This window comes from Aspergillus fischeri, genomic scaffold (genome assembly GCF_000149645.3).
Source record: "Aspergillus fischeri NRRL 181 1099437636261 genomic scaffold, whole genome shotgun sequence".
NCBI classification, from domain to species: domain Eukaryota; kingdom Fungi; phylum Ascomycota; class Eurotiomycetes; order Eurotiales; family Aspergillaceae; genus Aspergillus; species Aspergillus fischeri.
The window spans coordinates 439,534-462,094 of NW_001509765.1; the positions used below are offsets into that span (position 1 = coordinate 439,534).

Consider the following 22,561-nt stretch of genomic DNA (forward strand, 5'->3'; position numbering starts at 1 on the left):
CTTGGTTATATTTAGCCCCATTACCATGAACTAGGGCTGAACCATACTTCGTCCTACAGGTATACAACTTCGATATCAACGTGCAAGGAGAATGTGCAAGGAATTATTCATATTTATATTATGACATGCCGACTATCTCCGCATAGCAAGAGACAGAAGCTTGCCAAAGTCAGGAGTACCTAGGCCAGTGACCGGGTCCCAGCCATCAGTGGCATTCCAGCTGGCGTAGGGCACCACAGGGCTGCCATTGGGAGTACCTCCGAATCGATTGCGGCCATCGCAGCCCTTGCTACCGCCATTGACAATATCGTTGAATCCCTTGCTGGCCTTGCTATACAGCCAGGGGTTCAGGAAACCCATAACGGGCTTGTGAGCGCGCAGACGCGCATCGTTCAGCAAAGCGACGATAGCGCTAAAGGTGGGAGCCGAGCACGAGGTTCCGTCAAACTGGTGCAGCACCCCCTTGTCGAACACGGCGTAGTTCTCGGCCTGAGCAGCGACATCGGGGAAGGCACGGCCCTTGGGGTTGTACAGGTCCTTGTACCGAGGGCCCAGCTTCTTGAGATAGCGCTTGACCGCCGAATCCTGCCAAGAAGGACGCTCCCACAGGTCGGAGAAACCGCCCGACGAAAAGTACACGGCCTCCTCGGGCTGGGTCTTGGTCGTGCCACCCACCGAGGTCACCCAGGGGCAGGCCGCAGGGAACTGCGGAGGGAAGTGGGTGCGGTTGGTGCCGTCGTTGGTCAAGCAAGCCGCGCCAACACCGGAGTCGCCAGAGGAGAAAATGACTGAAACCCCGCGGCTGCCAAGCTGAGCGTACAGGTTGCAGACCGAGCGAGCGTATTTTTCGGGAATGGTCTGCTCATCCTCTCCATAGGAGGTGGAAATGACCTGAGGAAGCTCGTCCTGGTCCATCTTCAACACATTCTGCAGGAATTCCAGATAAGGCTCGTTGCTGTTGTCGTTGGGGTCGGGCTGGCTGAGGTCCGGAATGAGAAGACCCCGGCCACCGGTGCTGAACTCGGTGACAGGAACGGGGGAGCTGACACCAACGATGTACTGCAGGTCGAGATTGGCCTCACCACTGTCACTGGCGGAGTTCTGGTCGTTCAGACCGCCGTTGTACTGGATGACGCTAAAGTTCTGGCCAATGGCATACGGGGCCAGCTTCTCCTCGAACTTGGCCAGATCGTCGTAGCGGGCGTATTCCTCCAGGAAACTGGCAAACGCGACCTTGCTACCCCGTTTGGGGTCGGCCTTGTAGTCGCCGATATTGTACAGATCCTTGAGGCACTGAGGGGTAATGACCTGATCGCAAGTGGAGGTGTCGCCGGCTTGAATGGCCGCCGACAGGATGTCCGCATCCACCTGCACGGGGCGACCGCGCATGGTCGCCCGGTTGGGCTTGATCTGTCCGAAACGCGTGGTGGGCTGGACCATGTTGACGTGCGACGCGACCGACTGGGGGAGCGAGTATGCCAGGGTCCTCAGACGCTCAATGTGGCCCACCTCGTTCACGTACCACTTGAAATCGGCGTCCAGCAGGTCATTGGCCACGCCAACAGTTGTGCGGAACTTGACCCAGTCTGCATCCTCCTCAATATCCGAAATTCCAGCGGACTCCAGCCAGCCACGGACGGACTCGACCGCCTCCTGGGTGGGCAGCAGCATCCGCTTCATCTCGTCGTGAGTTTGAAAGTGCTTGCCGTAGTTTGGGTGGTAGGGATCGGACATTTCCAGGAGGGCGGTCTCGAAACTTTCGACATCATGTTGCTGCAGGGCAATCTGGAGGCGAATGGGATCGCTGTCACTGGGGGTGTGGGAGTATTTCCATCCTGTTCCGTCAGTCTCGTCACCTCTTAGGTAGTGATACGGGGGACAAACCCTGTGGCACAGTGGACAGCTTCTCAAAGACCTCGGCAGCAACGGAAGACGACAGGAGAGAGACAACCGCGAGCAGAGCTCCACGGTTCAGGAGCGACGAAAACATGTCGCTGCTGTCAATGGACAGATGGAGGAGAATGATGGGGAAGTGAGGGTGAAGAGAGAGGACTGAGGTGGTAAGATATTTATACCAATGGCCGATCACTGACCGACTGCATCTCGGTTACCTGCAAGCTGCATACCTGTTGCTACAGACAGCGACAGTGAGCAGCTCAATGGAGAGCCTAGCAAATCGGAGGACCGACGGGGTCCTGCTGGGCTGTTGGATCCAGGACATGATCGTCTTTCGATTGGATCTGCCCTGGCGGGAATTCCGATGGACCTGCAGAAGAGTTACATGGCGCGAGGGGGCGGTCTTGGTGTCTTGGAGATTGGCTTATCAGGGAGGGATCGTCAGGAGAGCTCCACCGGGGGCAGACTCATTTCGGCTAGAACTGGTGCTGGAAATTGAATAGCAGTGTAGATAGATAGATAGCAGACAATGTGGCATGTGCGGGGTTTCCATGTATGACTTGTCATGTCTGAATTGATGCAGATGGACGAGGGATTGCATGATGTGGGAGTTGTTGTCCGATTCGAAAGGGGATTGTTTGTTGATCTTGAATCCTTGAAACTCTGAGAATTCGCCAAGACTGATCGTCCATGGCCACATGAGTCAGGCTGCCAGGCACCAATCCCTTCGCACTTAGTCCAGTGTTGTCTTCACAGGAATCAATTATTGAACTGTCAACACTATTATTGATGTTATCAAGGAATACATCCTTACTCTACAGAATGCGTACAGTTTGTATCTGCCTCGGTCCGGTGTCGAGCAGAAGTCAGCTCATAGTTACTCCGTCCACAATTGCATTCCGGCAGGGTCCGTACCGCCAATTGCATTGCAGGATGGAGATGGAGTAGGTAGTATTCATTATCCAACACGAACAACTAAACACCGCTGATAAGTCGATGGTGATAAGCGGAAGATGCCTATGATAGGCCTGGTCTTTGTATTTGCCAATGTCTCGCCCTAAGCTTGGTTGCTACAAGCATGAGTGGCCGAGGCTTGCCAGGGCTTGCCGTAGCTTGCTGTAGCTTGCCTCGCTAGATGAGGGCCGATATTAACTAGCTTGGCATTAGACAATGGCAATTTGCTGGCATGATATCTTCCCGTTAGACTTGCTAGGAAGCCTAGGATTTGCTATTATGCCTTTTTTGGACCCAATTGCGCCTTCTTGGCAAGCAGGGGGTATCACGTGTTGGCGGATTCATCTTGTCCGCACTCCGCAGCAGGATCGAGATGATAAATAGATACTATCTGTCTAATAGTACTGCACAACATGTGAATGATGTGATATTGCTGGCTTGCATACCAAGGTTGTGTACTCTGGAATTCAGGATGAACTACCAGGGACCAGCCATAACACGTGTATCCATGCCCAGAAATCTGAACCAAGGTTGTGTCAACTATTTATATTTTCACCTTCCTCCCCTAATCCAGTATCAATAATAATATGATCAACCATGGCAGAGTGATGAGTGATAACATACTAACAGTCTAGAGATAGTCTTCAATGGAACTCAACAAGACTGTTAGAGTGCATAACATGACATGGTCTTTATGCATCTACTTCTATGTACAAAACACTGTATGTACAAACTACTTATGCAGAACCTGATAAACACGTTACTGACTTGCTCAGACTTGCATTAATGAATGATCGACTACGACCGATCTCGTCCTCAACATAATCCGCATGAAAGGGATGTATCTTGGCTTGCACCATGACCATCGATGTCTTCACCTCTTAGCTGAGCCTCAGCCTGAGCCTGAGGTGTGAAGAATACCCAAACTTGGTCGCGTGGCTCAGATTACGTCTACCGAGAATATCAGCTTGGCACTTGGCCTATGCCATCAGTGACTCATGAAGCTGTCATCTCCATCCCCATCTTAATTGCAACAAAAGTCCGATATCGTGATGCTTATCTTATCTGATGACAAGAGACTTGTAGCATCAGATGGATAGCTTCAGCCTTCAGCACTCGATCCGACCGGCTGGTACACCGGTTACCAGGATATCCTCAGTCAGCAATCCACACAAACAAGGATATCTATAATACAATAGAAACGCACGGACACATCCAACACCTACAGGACCTTTAAACCCACTCCTTTTGAGCTGTTGCCCACCAGGTCCTGGGCGTGGCCACCCCCGCATCCGCCCAGACCAGATCACTACTAAACTATGACGCACGCCACGCACATCCAACCAGTCCCCGTCAATCATCAACAAGAAAGAGATACATCCACCCTAGAGTACCTAATCGTAGATCATGATGTAATTATTCTTTAATACCATTGCATATATAAAGATTCCTCATCCATACCCTGGCCATTATCACATTATCTATCATACAGATATCACTATAAGCAACCACATCCAAAACATAATCAAAGATAAGAGGAAAAGATACAATGGACCTCCTCCAAAAACACGGCCACCTCAAACACGACCGTCGCAAGTCCACCGCTCGGAAAGAGGAGACTGAGCAGCGGCATCAGCAGACTCAGCAGCGTATGTTTTTTTTTTTTTTTTCTTGTCTGCGAGTGCAGTGAATGCTGACGATGACGGTTCGCTGTAGAGTTCAACGAGCTACTCGGGAATTTCGGACAGTCGCATAACGATCATCCTGATCGGAGGAGTAGTGGTGCTGGGAATATGGCGAGGGATATTGAGGAGTTTCAGAGGTTTGTGTCCTATCCTCTGATTAGGGATAGAGCTGACGTGGTATAGGAGACTGTCGAATGGGGAGAGTTTGGAGAAGAGGGAGTGATTCGAGTCTGATGACTTGGCTTGTATATGAGTGTCGTTGATGGAAATACTTTATGATGATTTGTATTATACAACTTTAAATGATAATGGTAACTAAATCTAAGCTACATGCGTAGTAGAAGAAGTGAAGAATACAAGTCCCGCACAAGAGACGTGATCAGTAGATTGGTACCTTGAAAGCAGGAAAGGTATAGGTCCAGCCCTCGATCGACTTCTCGTCGTTGACACAGTCAAAGGTCGAGTTGTCCTTCCACAGAGGACGGGTAGGCCACTGGCAGAGCATCTGGGTCTCGCCGGCGTAGTCGCCAGAGGACACCGTGGTGTTCAGTCGGGTCGGCTGCACGCCGTTCTCCACCCAGTCGATCATGATGTCCATATTGTTCTGCGGGTACGGACCAGGCTGCAGGGAGTTGGCACCGCAGTGCGCCGCACCGGGGATAAGATAGAACTGGTACCACTCCTGAAGCTCCTTTAGACTCTTCGAGGCCGACACACCGGGGTACATGATCGAGCGCACAGACTGCCAGTAGTGCACCGACGACGCGGCGGGGATACTAGGGTCGGATTCACCGTGGTAATGCAGTAGCTTGCCGCCGGAGGATTTGAAGGTCGTAAGATCCGGGACGGTGGTCTGCAGGCTGTCCATGTAGCGCACCATGGCGGTGTTCATCCATTCGACGAGGGTGTCGTAGGTGACGTTGTCGAGGGTGGACAGGTTATCGAGATCCAGGAGCTGCACGAACTTGGTCACGAATTCGCCGCCGGTGGACGGGATGCTAAGCTCCCAGGAGCTGGTGTCATTGTTCCACTCGGTGGTGGCATCGGAGAATTCCGAGGCGATCTGCCAGGAGAGGTAGGCGCGCTGGCCCTGGGTGTTGTGCAGACCGTCGTAAATGGCCTTGGCGACAGCCACGCCCTCCTTGGTGACGGTGCCGTTCTGTGCAGGCTGGTAGCTGGTCGTGCTGCCGGGTGCCTGGCGTTTACTGAAGCCGAAGCCGAGCGAGGTGCTTGTCTCTGCGGCGCAGTAGTACGGCTCACCGATGATCTTCGAAAGGTCAAAGTGCAGCTTGCAGAGGTCGGTGCGGGAGACCACCCCGTCAGTGCGGCCGTCGAGAGGATCGCAGGCCTCGATGGTGGCGTTGACGATCTTGGCCAGTTCGCAAGGGGGAGGGTAGTAGTCGAGAGTCTTCTCAACAACCGACGAAAAGACGTGGTTGACCTGCTGCTGGGCGTAGCGGAAAGCCGGGGCACCAGTGATGGCACCGTCGTACAGATCGCCGTAGCGCTGAACCTGGCTCATGCCTTCACGTCCACCGTCGGAGCATCCTTCGTAGTAGGTGTAGACTTTGGCATCGCTGGACAGACCGTAGAAGTTCCTGGTCAATGTCTTCCCGAGAGTGGTCATCTCGCCCAGGGCCTGGTAGGCGAACATGTACGTGGCGTCCCAGTTGATCGATCCGTTGCCGTAAAGAACCACCTCGTCGTAGCTGTAGCTGAAGGCATCGTAACCCGCATCGGTGGCACCAGACGCTGCACCGTACTCTAGGCCGCCAGTGGCATCGCTGGAGAGGGAGTAGCCACCACCACCGGCAACGTAGAACCGGTTCTTGAAGTCGGAAGGCTGGGGGAAGGCATACTTGACTACCACCTTGTCGCCCTTACCGGGGTGAGTGTAGGTGACTGTCACATTGCAGTAGGGGTAGTTGGCACTGCTGGAGCCGCCCATGCCGCCCATGCCGCCGCTGGAGGTACTGTTGTAGACTGCGCTTGCAGTCACTGCGGAAGGAATCAGGTTGATACCGAGAAGAGTTCCGTTTGAAGGAAGCACGGACTGCACGTGGGAGACGGTGCAGACGTCAGCGAGAGATGCAGCATTGGCTGCCACTGCCAGAGCAGCAACAGCTGAGCCGTGGGAGGTACGCATGACGAGAGTCAAAGAGTGACAAGAATGAGTGATGGATCAATGAAAAGAGTTGTCGAAGATTGGTATGCGACAGGGGCTTTATATGAAGTAGTGTCCAGATTCATGAGCATCTTTTCTATTCGTCAAGCATACTGAACCCATCTCAGGTTAGATGAGGACGGGCTGAGACCTCATTGTCGTCGTCATCTGTTTGTGGATGCGCACGAGTACATAAGTCCATGTTTGGGAGAAGACTTGGTGACGGACCCGAAACACGTTAGATGATAGAAACAAGCATGCAGACACCTGTTGCCTCCTTAATTCTTCAGGAAATCAATGTACGTATACCGGAAGCTAAAGCAGGTAAATTCGGGACTAAGACCCGTTCCTGCGTTTGATCATGGACCGGACGTACTGGTTTCCCACAATTGCAGAATGGTTGCGATTCCGGATAAAGTCGTATCCGGTGGGAGGTGAAGAATTGTGGGGATTTATTTTATCATCTCAAGCAAAGCCCCTCAAGGCTGCCTCCCACAAGAGTCAAACACGGTGCAGATCGACTGCTGTGGGACAGATCGGCCGCGTCATTGGCTTTCTCAAAGCCCACTGAGGATGACGCGTCTGTTGAAATATTGGTTGAAGATCAACAGCCTCATGAAACTAACGAAATTTAACCTTGCATCGATGCTTTGAATAGAAAGGTTATTGGCATCAGTGGGGCTTGATCTTATCAATCTATGCTTATTCTTGAAAGTTGAGTATCCTTGATTCTCTGCTCCTGAAGTGCTGGGTTCTTCGGTTGTCCGGTGCGCCATTACCGACTCTCATGTCGCTCTCATCAATTGGGGTGCGGGTTCTCCTGCTTCTCAATAAGTCCAAATTAGTGGATTAAAGACTTGCGAGAGACAATGACGGTGGTTGATAGCTGTTTAAGCTGACAAGGTGGTTGCGTTCGTTACCATTCTGGCTCATAACATCCTTGCTCAAACCACAGTGATGCCCATCAACTATCTCTCCAGTTTTACCACACTGACTGGCCAGACACCTATGTCGACATTTCCTTGCCGAACTCGATAAACTCACCTTCAGGTGCATGTGAGGCACCTCGAAGATACTGCACATTAGCGCAAAGCTGATTCACAACTGGCATAGTAACCTGTTCGACTGGATGCCCCCTGCTCGACCAGTACCAGCACTGTAACCCTCTGATAACGCGAAGAACCTTGGCAACACTGTGTCAACCTCATACCTTCCAGCCAGGAAGCTCTCAGCGCTAGCTAGTTATCGCAGAAATACAACCTCCGCAGGTCAATTTCCAGCACACGCGAGAACCGGCCTCTACAGCTCGCACGGCAGCTTGTACTCAACTTAGCTCTTCACTTGGACTGTCAGCGGCGTCGACTCCATACTCCTCCGTTTCAACCTAGAGCCATATACGCTGTACGGTAAGACATGTTCCTGAAAGCGTCCGACTCACAAGCAAGACAAGATATTTCAGATAGTGTCCAGAGGGACTGTGCGTCCTACATGGTCCAGGGTCATTGCTGTCTCGCTTGTAGTACCATCGACTGCACGAATCCCGTTTCAAGTAATCGTCAAAGCCTCTCATTCAATAGGATGCTTCTTTGGTGGAGGTGAAGTACCATCGACCTAGTCCAACGTCGATCCTGATCTTCATTTCGGCGCGATCCCTGCCGCATTATTGGCAGATAGAGAATAAAGTACAGCACGTCATATCCGCATCCTCGCGTTCGCCTCGCATCAACGTTCACCAATGGCAGAGGCAACACAACCAGCAAGGATCAAGCGGCAGATCCCGACTCTACCCGCCGCAACAAAACGTTCATATGCACACATTCATGTGAACTCCTCTTTACTCGTTCCCCGTCCCTTACCAGGTGCCTTAGACCTTAGACAAAACAAGGATCCAAACAGGTATCTAATCGAGCATGTATCATTGCCTAGGGGAAATCAAGAAGATAGATCCCAGACCCATCCGTCAAGTCAGATCCCTGTTGGACGGCGAACCTAACCAGGAAGCAAAAGTACATCCTACTTGGTACGGGCTGGATAGGACTGGTCTAGATCCGCCACGGGGTGCGGAGTGATCTGCATGGAGGGTGATTGCGTTACATTGATCACTTTGCATGAAAGCACTGTCTAATCTATTAGCTCCGGGGTGTCTGGGATAGTGAGGTAAGGGGCGGATAGGAGCTAGCCTAGCGTTATTTCTCCGACAGGCTACGAGGAAGGGAGTGGTTCTGGTAATTCGCTCATGTCTGGGATTAGGTTTATTCCACATAGATGCCGTGGATTCCGTAGATATGAGAGAGATTGTAGTATATTTATACGATAGTACACTGCATAACTGCACAAGAACTTTTGGGTATATTAACTAGTCAAGAAATCCCAGCGCCACCGATAGGAGAGTAGCCCGATTAATAAAAATCAGTCGTTATAGTATACAGCGATCGTAAGAAAGAGATGGATATGATTCGCTAGGCGCGAAACTTCTCATTCTCCTTGTTATGTCGCCACAGCCCGCCAGGAAGCAGGTTCTGTTTCAGAAGCGCCAGCTCCTTCTGCAGCGCGGCGTTCTCGTCCTGCAGCTCTTGCATGTAGGCAATGGCATTGGTCAGGATCTCCGACTTCTTCAGCGAGGCGGGCCCCGACCCGCCCTTGGTGGGCTTCTGGACCCCGCTGCCGGACATGGCTTTTTCCAGTGCGACGAACTTGGCGTTCATGTTGGTGCGGTACCGCTTCTCGATGATGTTGTGGGCAGCTCGCTTGGCTGCGTTGCGGCCTGTTGCTGTTTGCGAGTCGGTGGAGAGGCTGCGTGAGTTCTTGCGGGAGGTTGAGGCCGCGGGGGGAGAGACGGGTGCAGGGGCGGGAGAAGTGGTGGCTTGTGAGGTGACGGGGTATTCTTGAGGTGTCATTTCAGGGCTGGACGACCAGCGGGTCGCTTGTTCGCGTTTCTGAGTGGTTGTTCTGCGGCGGGTTGTTGGCTTTTCAGTTGTGCGTGGCGAGACGGCGGGGGCGTCTGGCGTGGCCGAGTCGAGCGATGAGACACGGTAGGCGGGAGACCAAGGTTGATCTTCACTTTCCAGATCCTGGATGGTCCTTGTCAGTAATTTGTATAAAATAGCAGTGATACAAAAGCATACCGATGAGAGAGAATCCTCGCCAGAGTGAGAGATGGCAAACCCGCTAATATCAGCCGGGGGAGCGAACAAATCCACAGGGAAATCCTTGGGATCGAGCAGCATATCATTGGGGATATCGAGAGGGAAGGTCTCGGGAAGCATGGTGTTCAGCGAAAATAGATCGATGGCGCTGTCATAACTCCAATTGGCCGATAGTGGATCGGGGCCTTTGGACTGTTGGTTGACAAAGCGGTCATCATTGTCAAAGGTGAATGCCGTTGAGGCATCAGGTCTGTTGTATGCCATGGCAGGTGATGGAGTCGGTTGAGTACTGATTGAGTACGGTGTAGAAGAGATGCGATCGTAGTTGGAGCGGAAATATAAATATCGAGATGTGTCAGGAAGCTCTGGATGACAATAGGACCGTGGATCTGAAGAAGATAATTCAGGTCGGACGGCCGCACTGGGAGATATATAAAGCCCGTGCACAATTCGATATTTTCCTTGGTGCACATTGACAAGTCACTAGAGCAAAGCTGTATTCGCTTGTCTGGCAATCCACCTGTCACCGGTGACGCGCAACCGTGATCACCCCAGCCGGATGCAGGGAATTCCAGCATCGGTGGGCTCCGATGAGGACCGTTGAAACCAGGACCATCTTCCTGCATAAACAACACAAAAAGACACCGACGTCAGAGATGACCGGTCCAGATGTCAGAGATCGAAAGTACCACAGTGGCTGAACGATGCTAACCGCATAGTGGATGCAAAATATTCAACGGGCGACAATGAGTGGACGAGAAGCTGCACCACGACCGTTGGACCAAGGGAGAAAACGGAGGATCTAGTGCCTTAGTGCCTCAGGGCGTTACCGTACTAACCTCGAATAGGGCTAACGCCAAGATGCTTCGGCCGAAACTCGTTACCAGCGATTCTCTCGGCTCCGACTCTACGGCCGGTTTGTCTGCAGAATACAGGTATAATTCCTTTTGCCATTCAAGCAGCAATACAATACAGTTATTGCAATACGTACAAGGTTCCGTTTGAAACAGCTGCCTCGAGGTACTCAAGTATTCAGCCAATGTCGTCGCCCTATTCTTTCTATTGCCTTGATCCAGGTGGCGGCATTGACTTTATCCCGTCCAATGCCTTGTTTCTTGAGCACCCTCAATCTGACAGGTAGGTACCCACTCTCTGGACAGATAGACAGAAGCTGTGCGAGATCTCGATGCATTTCGAGGGCAGACACGGATGCTGTCTTATACAGAAGGTATAGGCGTCTATCTAATGTAGCATGGAAACAATAAAATATAAACACATGTCTCGAGAGCCCTCGAATCCTCCTAGTCCGGCGAATTGTCACGTCTGTCGCTCCAATAATTTTGCATTCTGCACATTTCTTCACTCTGCACTGTACTATGTCTAGTTATCTTTCGGTAGATACCCGTCCCTAGTGGGTTCGGTACCCCAGATAGCCAACGACGCCGTTGACGACGGATCTACGAAGCAACCAATAAGCACTCACGCAATTCCTATTACCACCTCAATTGCCCTAGTTCTCAAAATATTCTCGGGTGTATCCGCCGACAGGACTTGGTACACTGCCGTAGTGTGACCGTAGTGTCAACCAGACAAATGATCCACGGCCCAGTCACCGAGCCGGCACGGATGCCGGGCCTCAAGGGTCTCTCTGCATGCCACTCAGTGGTGTGATCCCGGATCTCTGATTGCGAGGACCCATCCCGTTCCTGGCGCGTCAGCGGCGTGAAGTTACCTGTGTCGTGGCTGTTAAGGTTGAGCCCGTGGGTCCGATCAGGGTCGTGGATATCGGATTCCGTGGGCGTGTGATACACCTGCATGATTCATCCTACCTAGAAGTGATGCGTCGGAACGGTATACAGTACAGTAAGGTGATCTTTCTGTCTTGATTCCGAGTATCTCGTCCGAGAAATTTGTGAGTTGGCGTGTGACCTTGCCTCATCTTGAGGAACATGTCCGGATAGTAGAAGCGGGAAGAATCTACCTTGGATATGTATGTCTGCCCTGGTGGCTAGGATTCAGGCTGGCTCACATGCACTGCTCAGCCCTATCGGTTATTTGGCTCCTTCAGGCTTCAGCATCACTTCGGCTTGTGCATGTCATACTGAGTAATGCTCTAGTTTAGTAAGGTAGTGATGTCTGAAGAATACATCTCTAAACCTGATGACATATCCTGTCTCACTAGTGCCAACACAACAACTTCAACTTCTCCTTACATCCGTGACCAACCCAACCATCAGTTGAAGCCATGCCGGCCACAGATAATTTCGCCTCCGAGATGGTACCATCCGACTTGCTTGCTGCTAAGGAGCACTCTCAATATTCCAGGCATGCGGATTCCTAAGGATCTTCTTATAGCACCTAAACATTTCAAGCTAACTAGCACATCAGAACGCTTTGGGGTTCAGTCGCCTCATACACAGTCACGTCCGCGATCTATTCCTTATCAATACAGAAATACGTGACGAAAACAATGAATAAAGCCGCCAAGACCTGAGTAAAGTTGGCAATTGGCATCAATCGTGTATTACCGTTGTTTTGCTCTGCGTCACCCCCGGTTCCGAGAATGTCGGAGCAATCGAGGACTCCGTCTGCTGGTGGCTTGGCGGTCAGGAATCACGATGCATCGGCTGTGACGAGTGCGCTGCGAATATCCTGGGATAACTTAGGACAGTAAGAAAGGCCCACACCAGATCTTGGGCCGTCCTTTTGACCATAGGAAGTCGTGCAGCATGGCTCGAGAACTTCTTTTAGCGACCAGGCAGCCTTTGACAGAAGACGCATATCCTCAACAGAGAAACAAGCTCGCCCGGTCTTTCGTGTCTGTTGGAGATCGTTACGCAATGCCATGGTGAAGTGAAGAGTACTCGCCTTCCGTCGCTTAGCCCAGAGACGCGGGAACAGGAGCTCGGCAATGCACGAGTAGTGTAAAATCTGCTCGATTTGATCTAACGGCGCCAGGCGCGACGCCTGGATCTGGAGAGGCGATACGGTGGAAAGAAGCCGGTTTACTTCCTATTCACCAAGGAGGACTTGATCGGTCCTGATCGCGGTCATCAGCCGCCACACAAAGTGATGCTTGGGGTGACTTGCAGAAGCTCATAGGGCTCGAACAAGTCAAGGAACGCGTGGGAAGCGTGGTCCGAACGCTTGGACTCAACTATCGCCGCGAGCCCCGTGAGTTGAGCCCTCTCAAGGTTACCCTAAACCAGCTCTTTGTGTCTCGCCAGGGACCGGAAAGACCACCGTTGGGAAGCTGTATGGACGCATTTTGGCCACTTGGGATACCTTAGTCGCGGAGATGGTGAGATAACCGCTTGTCACGATCTTTCCGAGTAAAGCTAATCAAGTTCTCTGCAGTTGTCTTGAAGACCCCCGCCGACTTTATCGGTAATGTCTTTGCAAGTCTGAGGCGAAGACGAAAAAGATTCTTGACGCCACGGTTGGCAAGACCCTTGTGATCCATGAGGCGTATATGCTTAGGCGCCGGTGATCGGAGAAATAGCAGGACAGGTTCAAGACGGGCGTGATCGACACCAATCGTCTCCATGGTCCAAGGCCATCCCGGTGAAGACAGATGCAATGTGTTGGTGGGTTACGAGGAAAAGACAGAACTGATTCCACAACGCCAACCCTGGCCATGCTCGGTGTTTTCCTACTGAGCGCCGGTTCCGCTTTGAGAACTTCAAGACTAGTCACCTGGAGCAAGTTCTCGTGGAGAAGATGGATGAACAGTATCTGATCTGCACTGGTCAGGCTCTCGGTGTTGCCCGCGACCTCCCGACCATTGATGCGCCCCAATTTTACCAACGCCGGCGAGGTGGACAATCTATTAGCAGCAGCAAAAGTCAACTTTGAAATAAGACAGTCTTGGCTGGCATTGGATGCCTGGACATCAATGCAGACCTTGAGATGTCAAGCTTTAACCCGGATTTTGATTGAGAATCGTGGGTCGAGTGCTATATCGTCTTATATACGGCCAGTACGCAGCCGACTTCGTGGACGAGCTGATTCACTTTCTCTCCCAGGAGTCGCACCAGGGTAGCATGGTTGCCATCCTTGCCGGCTACATGGCAGACATGAACTGCTTGCTGTCAGCGAGGCCCGAGCGCTCCCCCTACATTTGTTCCAAATCACAAGTTCATCTGAGCTCTGCTGGACAGCCCCTTGCACACAAGCTGTGTTAGTGTTACTGAGTGGCCATAATTGGAGATGCTTACCTTTTCCTTCCATGACACTGTCATCTACCCTCAGCTACAGACAATGTCCACGTTAACATGCCTCTCCTCCCCGAACTGGACGGGGCCGAGAAACACACCCCAGCCAAGCTCCCTATCTCATGTCGGGGACCACAGGGCTTCTAACGGTGTTTCAAACTTTCAATGCTGTAAGAGACTAAAGATAGGAATTGAATCTGTTTTTGGAGCGGTGTTGGGATTGTTTTGCAATGGCACTCTGAGGTTGGAGCTGGTAGAACTAGACATGATGTCACTGGTGAAACAGAGGGAAATGGAGGTCAAAAGGTGGATCAAGAACTACTTGATACTGTACATGCCATGGTGCTGTACTTAGTCCATCCTTACCTGAAATGGTTATCACTCCTTGATTAGTGAAGGCAGCAAATAGTTGAACAACATTTGCCACCAAGTATACATGATGACACGAATCCTACAATTCTCCTCTTATGCCTTCGATCCTAGTGTTCAGGAGCATATCAGTGCGCTGATGGCCGGCGCTTGTATCTGCATTCCATCAGAAACACAGCGCTTGAATGACCTGGCTGGCGTCATACATGAGCTGCAGATCAATTATACCATCATGGTACCGTCACTCGCACGCCGACTTTCGCGCGAGGAACTGGCAGGCCTCAAAACCCTCACCCTAGTGGGAGAGACCATGACTCGAACTGACGTGGAGTATTGGGCCAGATCAGTCCGCCTGATCAACGGCTATGGCCCCGCCGAATGCTCCGTGGTATCCGTCATCCAGTCCGGTATGGACGTAGACACCGACCCGCATGATATCGGAGTCGCGCAGGGCTGTGTCTGCTGGGTGGTCGACCCGGGTAACCATGATGTGCTGCTTCCAGTGGGAGGAACTGGGGAGTTACTCATTGAAGGGCCGCTTGTGGGACGCGGATACCTCAATAACCCCCGCAGGACGGCTGAGGCATTCATTGCCCCTCCGAAGTGGCTCCAGCCCCTGCGTCCGCCTCATTCCAGCAGGCTTTACAAGACCGGTGACCTCGTCCGGCTCAGGAAAGACGGCTCCTTCCAGTACCTCGGACGTAAGGATAAACAGGTCAAGCTGCGGGGGCAACGCATCGAACTTGCCCACGTGGAGGCCCAGGTCCGCCAGTGCTTCAAAGGGGTCCTGGACGCCGTGGTCGAGCTGGCGGTCATGGCGGGTGGAGGCTCGAGAAGAGCTCAGCTGGTGGCTTCGGTGGTCAGTACTCGGCGGGCAGACGACAAAAAGGACGGGGTCAACAGTCTTTTGCAGAATCCATCCGAGGAGTTTCGCGCCCGTGCAGCAGCCGCTACGATTGCCCTCCGGCAGGCCCTCCCCCCCTCAATGGTTCCATCCATCATTTTGCCTCTTGTTGAGATCCCTCGGACGGCATCTGGAAAGGTCGACCGCAACCGTCTCCGGGCGCGGCTGGAAGCCTTGCGACCCGACGAGCTAGTGCCATATCGACCGTCTGTTTCCTCGTCATTAAATCAGGATGACTTGTCTGAGCCCGAGAAGGTGTTGCTGCGGCTTTGCGCCCAGGTGCTTAGCCTCAAACCGGACATGCTGAGCGTCCATGACAATTTCTTCCATTGCGGCGGAGACTCCATCGATGCCATGAAATTGGCAGCGATGAGTCGATCCACCGGCTTTGCCGTCAGTGTCGGTGATATCTTCTCGCACCCAGTGCTTGCGGACCTCGCGAGCGTTGCGGCTTCATCGGTATCCGCAGATGAGCAGCCTTACCACCCATTTTCTCTATTAAGTGTCACTCCGAGTCTCGAGCAATCGTTTAAAAAAACATCAGACGCAGTACCCAGGTCTGTTGGACGCGGTTTTGCTCGACTTACTGCCAGCAACGCCGACTCAACAGGTTTTCATTGATCGGAAAACATTCCATTCGTACCACTTTGCCCTCAAAGGCCGCATCGACGTCGATCGACTGCGTCGAGCATGTGACGCCATGATGGTCAGGTATAGCATTTTGCGCACTGTGTTCTGGGAGCACGAAGGTCGGCTTATTCAGGCGGTTCTGGGCAACATCCAGGCCCCCTTCCGTCACCGCCAGGCGAAGAGAGACCCGCTGGCCCAATGTCGATCACAATGGGAAACCGAGATGGCACAGTTCGACATCCGGGATGGGCTTGCTGTATCGTGGACCTTGTTCTCAAACTCTCCGGTCGATCATGTCTTTGCCCTCCAGCTGTCGCACGCCCAGTGGGACGGAATATCAATCCCATATCTCTTCCAGGACCTAGCCGCCGCCTATAACAATACCTCGTTGCCGCCAACATCGGACTTCGCTCTGTATCTTCACCGCTGCGCAACACTGGATAGGGCTGCTCCATATCGGTTTTGGAGAGAATATCTTTCCGGGTCTTCCCTTGTCTCCCCTTTTTCATTGGCCCACACCCGCGGCACCGGCCAAGCCACCACGACCGTGATGGCAGTCACCAGCATCCAACCGCCCGAACTTCCCGCCGGCTTTACCATGGCCACTCTGATCAAGGCAGCGGCTGCTTTCTATCTCACTCGGCTCCTTGCCCAAGCGGACATCGTGTTTGGGCAAACAGTCAACGGGCGAAACATGGCCCTTGACAATGTGGACACAATCCTAGGGCCATGTCTCAACTTCATTCCGATGCGGGTAGCCCTCCAGCCGGAGTGGACGGTGCAAGATCTTCTTGCTCATGTATACCAACAACACATGCGGTCCGTTCCTTACGATTACATGCCGCTCCCGGAGATCATCCACGAATGCACCGACTGGGCCGCGGGTTCCGAACTGACGTTCATCGTCCAGCATCAAAGCATCCAACTCAAACAGACCTTGCCGCTGGAAGGCATGGCGGACGTCCAGTACTCGCTCTTCGCGAACTTCGATCCACTCAAAGAGGTATGGGTGTTCTCGGAGCCCCATTCAGATCGGCTGGAGATCCAGATCTGTGCCAACAGCGGCGTCTTGACGGAAAAGCAAGCCGCGTTCCTGTCCGAGGAGATCGCTAAGGTTGTGGAGTTGTTTTGGCAGACCCCTGACATGCTGCTTGATAGTGCTGTGGAACACATATGTCCCCATATGCTACGTCAAAATTGAGATTCCTTTGCAATGTTGGGTGGGGTTTACACACAGAGAGAAATACCTCAAACATGTCAAGGAAACACGACATCAGACCGTAGACTGGGTCGCCAGTCTATCGTCCTGGCTTCTACCTGAATTTGGCTGAGCCCAGTTAAGGGCTGGAATTATCTCATCCTATATCCACACACTTCATATACCGTCTTAGCACATTGACTGAAGTCTGCTTTAATATTTTAGATAACTTCACCTGACTCATAGTAAGCTTTTTGTGAACACCATCGACCATCCGAACTAAACAAGAGACGGGTCAGCCCAGGTTTGTCTGACGATCGAGCCGTTGAGCTGCGCGGTTCGGATCCCTCTTGACTTGGTAATTGTAGAACTCCATGGAGACGTTACACCTTTGTAAAGGCGAGAGGGAATAAGACGATCCCAATCCGTAGCGGACGAGTCATATCCCTGGCCTCGTAACCTTGACGCTTGACGCGTTGATGACCGCATTGGATATCGGATAGCCCCGAATATAATGTAAGGGTACTACTGTCAGCGTAGGCAAGAAAAGGATAGACAACGAGCTAGAATTGCGACTAAACAGGAAAAGATAAGATATGGTATTGAATAATGGGTAAGAATTTGAGATTCGGTTCAGAAATATGGGATTCTGTCAGCTAAATATCTCTGTGGTACCGAGTCTGGATAGCAATTTATGCCGTCCGTACCATCCGGTATAGAAACAGGATTATAAATGCAATGTTTAGCTCCTCTCTACAACAGTATCATTTAATAGCAACCCAGTACTCGAAGATATCACTTCTAACCTATCTTGGATCCTGATCCGCGATTTCAAGCTAATCTCCTTCCCTCCCTCCAATGTGATCCCCAGAATCCTCAACGGGTCCTGAACATCAGTTGAAGTATTCGACGTACGCGACAATATCGAAAATACTGCTCAGGGACCCCATAAGAACAAGATATACATCTGGAGGCTGCGGCTGAGCGGGCGGGAAGCCTATGGTCGTATGTGCTGGAGTTAGAGAAGAGAGAGTACAAAGATATCGGCTGTATGCGATGATTTCTAGTGTTTTACCTCCCCCAGCCCTATGAACGAAGATGAGCGAATGTGATATTGACCCAAGCATAACCGTTTGGTAACCATATTCCTGGAGAAGTCCAATAACCAGGGAATCTACCGATCCTTGCAGGTCACTACCTCCCCCCAACCAACCCTCGAATCGTAGTCTCAAAATCCTCCGGCTCCCTCCCCAGAATCTCCCCCAGAACAGGCGACACAACCGCCGTCTCCCCCGCCCGGATCGCCTCCCACGCCGTCGCCCACTCCCTCGACAGATTCACCCCGTGGTACGTATGCTTCTCCCCAATCTGCGGCAACGCCACATACTCCTCCACCGTGATCTCCCGGATCCGCACAGGCTTCCCAACCGCCCGCCCCAGCACCTCCGCCGTCTCAGCCAGACTCACCTCCCTCGGCCCCGAAAGCAGCACCACCCGATTCAGATACGGGAAGCCAGCCGGGTTCTTCGCATACGCATACACCATCTTGGCCGTGGCCTCGCCCAGCTCGTCGCGTTTCGCCCACGCCACCCCCGGCCCCGTCCCCGGGTGCGGGATCGTGATCTCCTCGACGGGATTGTGCAGGTCGAACCACGCGGTGTAGATCGGGAAGGACTCGGAGTAGAGGCCCTCGCGGACGGCGGTGTAGGTGAAGTGGCCGGGGAGTTCGGCGAGGTACTTTTCCGTTGCGAGGTGGGCGCCCATGACGTGCGCGAGGCTGGACTCGCCCAGGTCGCCGGCGAAGGCGAGGGAGGAGTAGAAGATGTGTTTGACGCCGCTGCGGCGGGCGGCGTCGATGGCGGCTTTGTGGGCCTGGTTGTTTGCGTTAGTTTGGCAAAAGGGTTTAGGGGTTTAGGATTCAGGGGAGTACCTCTACTCGGTGTTGGATCTCAAACGAGGCGTAGGAGATTAGCATCAGGACGCCGACGTCGTCGAAGACGCGCTCGAGTGTTGCGCGGTCATCGTAGTCTGCTCGGCGGATTGTTGCGCCCTCGCGGGAGAGCGAGGCTAGCTTTTCGGGGTTGCGGGCGATGAGGATGAGTTGTGAGGCGGGGACGAGCTTGATGAGGTGGTTGATGATGCTTGTTCCTAGGCCTCCGGAGGCTGGGAAGACGCCGATTTTCTGGCTCATTTGTTGCGTTTGTGTTGGTGGCTATGATGAAATGGTGTGGTCGATATCTCAGTTGTATATGAATTGAATAATTGCTACTTGTATGTAGTCAAGAACACGGCCTGGATTATGTCTGGAGATAATTTCTAATATACATTGGTGCAAATGCTGATGTCTGATGCTGATTCTGATGCTGATGTCTTGATGCTGTCAGTTCCGTCGGATTACAAATCGCGATGCTCCACTGTCGATCACCACGTCCACATTCAGGAAACCGACGATAGTAATACAATTATACAAACAGCGGCTACATCTTGTTATAAGCCAGAATGAATCGCTCCCCATCATACTCGCTCACAGTATAATACTCCTTGCGCACCTTGTTATAGCTCAAATCCTCATTCCCCGCCATGAACCATCCATTACGCAATTCCGCTGGTTTTCCAGGCTTCCACTTGAACATATCCCCGGCTTTGGGTGACCGTCCATTGCTGCGTGAGAGGTAGAATGTGTTATCGTAGGAGAAGCCGCCCTGCATGCGCAAAAAGTCGGCGCAGTGCGCAAATGTGGCGGTGACGATGCTCTTGTCGTTGGTCTTGAGCTTGCCACTGTTGGTGTCAAGCGGGTACTTCACCAGACGGATGGGGTCTTTGGATGAGTCGCGGATGAACTCGCCGACCAACAGCGTGTTGTCACTGCGATCGACAGAGACCCAAGAGAAGCGGAAGGGAGACGAGGATCCGGGTGTCCATTTGTAGGAGCTGTCGGCGTCAATAACAATCATCCAGCCATCGCAGAAAATCAACATACCGAACCTGAGGAAGAACATAGAGGTATCCCGCCGCAGAGTACTTTCCACCCTTCTTTCCAACATCGTCGCCCTCCTCAACCTGCCAGATCTGACCTAGATCAAACACTCGGATCCCATGCGACGTATCCACCACATACAACCACTCTCCGTACCACGCAATGCCACCTGCATGCACTGGCACGGCAGCAAAGTTATCGTCCGCAGTGGGCTCCACCAGTAGCACATGGCGGTACTTGTGCGTCTTGCGGTCGACAAAGCTCACGCGCACGCTTTTATCATCGTCGCGGTGCCAGCTGACAAGCCACATGTCGCGGCCGTCCCATTTGCCCGAGGCTGAGGCATCAGCGGAACCGGTGATCCCCTGCGGCACCCATTTCTTAGTTGCCATGTCGCCGGAGTTCCATTTCCAGGCTTCGACGGGGCTCGTCCCGACAGGAGGCTTCCCCTTGGCGAGGTCACGGTTGGCAGAGTCAAGCACGTGAGGGATGCTGACATTTTTGCCGGCCGAGGAGAATATATGAGAGAGTGAGGCTAGATGGGTGTTGTCCTTGGTTTGTTGGAGGGTAAAGGCTGAAGCCGGGAGAGGGTCATTGCCTTTGGCGCAGAGACGGGGGTCTGCTGCACTGGTAGAGAGGAAGAGAGAGAGGAGACTGGTAAGGGCGAAGATGGACTTCATGGTGTGTTGTTTGACCATTATACTTGACTATTACAGTCTCCATCACCCCTTATATAGTCTCAGCATGGATGCGAGTTGAAATGATTCCTTCCTTGGCAGAGCTATGTTTAGCTGGATACGAGTTGTTCCTATTGCGGATACGCGAACACGAGGATCGACATAACAGGGCTCATTCTCAGCTCCATTCTTCGTGTTCATGTAACCCGCCTTGTACCTTTGATCAGCAGTGCTCTAACATGATCAACCTGACTTGGGCGTGTTGAGTCGGAAACGAGAGGGACATACTCCGTATTCAGAACTAACCCCCACTCCTCGTATCCAACATGAGGATTAGCATTGTCTGTCGGAAGGGATGCGACCCTACAGAAGAGAGCCGCATGTCGATCATTAACAATAGGTATCACAATGTGGAAGAATCCTGATCTTAATATCTGTCCAGATAGATCTCCCCAGGCCATGTGAGACTTGGACTCTTGGCCAATCAATTGAAGTTCCCCGCGTCTTTCCGTCTTCTTCCGTCGTCTCGTTCTCTCGTTCAAGCATCAGTTCCGTCTTCGACCCCATCTTTGTGTCTCCAGGAGTGAACCTCACAATCAGAGTCCATTAGTTTTGCTTTCTCTCGGTCTGGTGAGAATCGTCCTGACCGAAAGGCCGTCCCTTCAGCTGCTCCAGCATTGCCTTGTGGATCTACTGCTGCCTCCTACGAATGTAGCCACGCGTCCACGTCGCCGAGAGCAATCAAGGATGTGAATAAAGCATGCTGCTCGCAGACCGAGCAGACTGCCATGGTCGCGAGGATTGCTGCAGCACCACCGGGGTGAAAGCTCCCAAGAATGCCTGCCAACCAGTCCTGCTGTCCAAGCAACCACGGAGCCAGCACGCCTCCCCCAGATGGGTAGACAAAGCCCGTTTCGGTGACGAGGTATGTCTGTTTCAGGCGACTCGCGGAGACTCTTGGTGGGAAGGTACAAAACCATATCCCTTTGAAGGCGCAGGAATGGACACCGAGACGGGAAGCGGGAGGGACAAGCTGTACATAGGCAGCCCGGACGGTAACGTTCTAAGCTTTGGATCGTCGTCGGGTTATGCTTAGTCTAATGGCAAACAGAAGTTGTTGCCAGCAATGGTGTATGATATGCGCATCGTGGCATTGTACTAGCCAAGTCTTTTCTCAAATAAGCTTCTTGGTCCTTCTGTGCGTCTGGGTCATCCGGGTGCCTACTATCGAGGTAGTAATTTTTAAACATTGACAGCCAAATGAAAGAACGTTGTGGGTATCTATAAGAGAACTCAATTTTGAGAAATGGCCCAACAGGAGTAAAGCCAATAGCTTATATAGATATAGATAAGGTCGACCGCAGATCCGGGACGGGGTCGAGTCAAGATTGGCCGAAATTCATTGAAGGGGCTCAACTCATAAAAGGTTTCAGTATCTATAAATATTCCTTTATCATAAGGAATAGTTCCTTTAAAACTTTAGTTGTCCGGTTTATCACTCCCTTATCAGCTCCTCCGTTATCATGACCACTTTTTGAGTCCGCGGAGAAACACAAACAACTGGAGTTTCTCTTATCTCTTCTCAGGAGATAAGAGAGCAAGACCATTGGTGCGGTGGGCATAACACTGCTCCGTAGATCTTCTTATCATCCCATGGCGAAATGATGCGGTATCCGGTCAGCGAGGGCTGGCTATATTCCACGATTTTCCGAGAAATCTTAAATTGCGGATAGAGGGGATCAAGGCT

The 22,561-nt window shown here is 52.3% G+C and overlaps 8 protein-coding genes across 8 annotated transcripts, besides 1 other annotated feature; 3 read left to right on the forward strand and 5 right to left on the reverse strand.

Annotated features, from left to right (window-relative positions):
- Nucleotides 1-132: 132 nt before the first annotated feature.
- On the reverse strand, nucleotides 133-1,990 carry NFIA_029950 (S53 family peptidase; the record flags this gene model as incomplete). Its single annotated transcript, XM_001262459.1, has 2 exons — nucleotides 133-1,835; nucleotides 1,885-1,990. The coding sequence occupies 2 exons, from the start codon at nucleotides 1,988-1,990 to the stop codon at nucleotides 133-135; spliced, it is 1,809 nt and encodes a 602-aa protein (XP_001262460.1).
- Nucleotides 1,991-4,399: 2,409 nt separating this feature from the next.
- NFIA_029960 (uncharacterized protein) lies at nucleotides 4,400-4,758 on the forward strand (the record flags this gene model as incomplete). Its single annotated transcript, XM_001262460.1, has 3 exons — nucleotides 4,400-4,499; nucleotides 4,567-4,672; nucleotides 4,719-4,758. The coding sequence occupies 3 exons, from the start codon at nucleotides 4,400-4,402 to the stop codon at nucleotides 4,756-4,758; spliced, it is 246 nt and encodes an 81-aa protein (XP_001262461.1).
- Nucleotides 4,759-4,914: 156 nt separating this feature from the next.
- Nucleotides 4,915-6,681, reverse strand: NFIA_029970 (putative tannase; the record flags this gene model as incomplete). The annotated part of the gene is made up of 1 exon (XM_001262461.1): nucleotides 4,915-6,681. The coding sequence occupies one exon, from the start codon at nucleotides 6,679-6,681 to the stop codon at nucleotides 4,915-4,917; it is 1,767 nt and encodes a 588-aa protein (XP_001262462.1).
- Nucleotides 6,682-9,158: 2,477 nt separating this feature from the next.
- NFIA_029980 (basic helix-loop-helix domain-containing protein) lies at nucleotides 9,159-10,109 on the reverse strand (the record flags this gene model as incomplete). The annotated part of the gene is made up of 2 exons (XM_001262462.1): nucleotides 9,159-9,770; nucleotides 9,825-10,109. The coding sequence occupies 2 exons, from the start codon at nucleotides 10,107-10,109 to the stop codon at nucleotides 9,159-9,161; spliced, it is 897 nt and encodes a 298-aa protein (XP_001262463.1).
- A 4,389-nt stretch (nucleotides 10,110-14,498) lies between these two features.
- On the forward strand, nucleotides 14,499-17,163 carry NFIA_029990 (putative nonribosomal peptide synthase; the record flags this gene model as incomplete). The annotated part of the gene is made up of 2 exons (XM_001262463.1): nucleotides 14,499-15,881; nucleotides 15,943-17,163. The coding sequence occupies 2 exons, from the start codon at nucleotides 14,499-14,501 to the stop codon at nucleotides 17,161-17,163; spliced, it is 2,604 nt and encodes an 867-aa protein (XP_001262464.1).
- A 1,191-nt stretch (nucleotides 17,164-18,354) lies between these two features.
- Nucleotides 18,355-19,351, reverse strand: NFIA_030000 (SDR family oxidoreductase; the record flags this gene model as incomplete). The annotated part of the gene is made up of 2 exons (XM_001262464.1): nucleotides 18,355-19,032; nucleotides 19,091-19,351. The coding sequence occupies 2 exons, from the start codon at nucleotides 19,349-19,351 to the stop codon at nucleotides 18,355-18,357; spliced, it is 939 nt and encodes a 312-aa protein (XP_001262465.1).
- Nucleotides 19,352-19,495: 144 nt separating this feature from the next.
- Nucleotides 19,496-19,539: a microsatellite.
- A 98-nt stretch (nucleotides 19,540-19,637) lies between these two features.
- On the reverse strand, nucleotides 19,638-20,817 carry NFIA_030010 (uncharacterized protein; the record flags this gene model as incomplete). The annotated part of the gene is made up of 2 exons (XM_001262465.1): nucleotides 19,638-20,091; nucleotides 20,141-20,817. 2 exons carry the CDS (start codon nucleotides 20,815-20,817, stop codon nucleotides 19,638-19,640), a joined length of 1,131 nt encoding a protein of 376 aa, XP_001262466.1.
- A 757-nt stretch (nucleotides 20,818-21,574) lies between these two features.
- On the forward strand, nucleotides 21,575-21,910 carry NFIA_030020 (uncharacterized protein; the record flags this gene model as incomplete). The annotated part of the gene is given in 2 exon segments (XM_001262466.1): nucleotides 21,575-21,739; nucleotides 21,755-21,910. The coding sequence occupies 2 exon segments, from the start codon at nucleotides 21,575-21,577 to the stop codon at nucleotides 21,908-21,910; spliced, it is 321 nt and encodes a 106-aa protein (XP_001262467.1).
- Nucleotides 21,911-22,561: the final 651 nt, after the last annotated feature.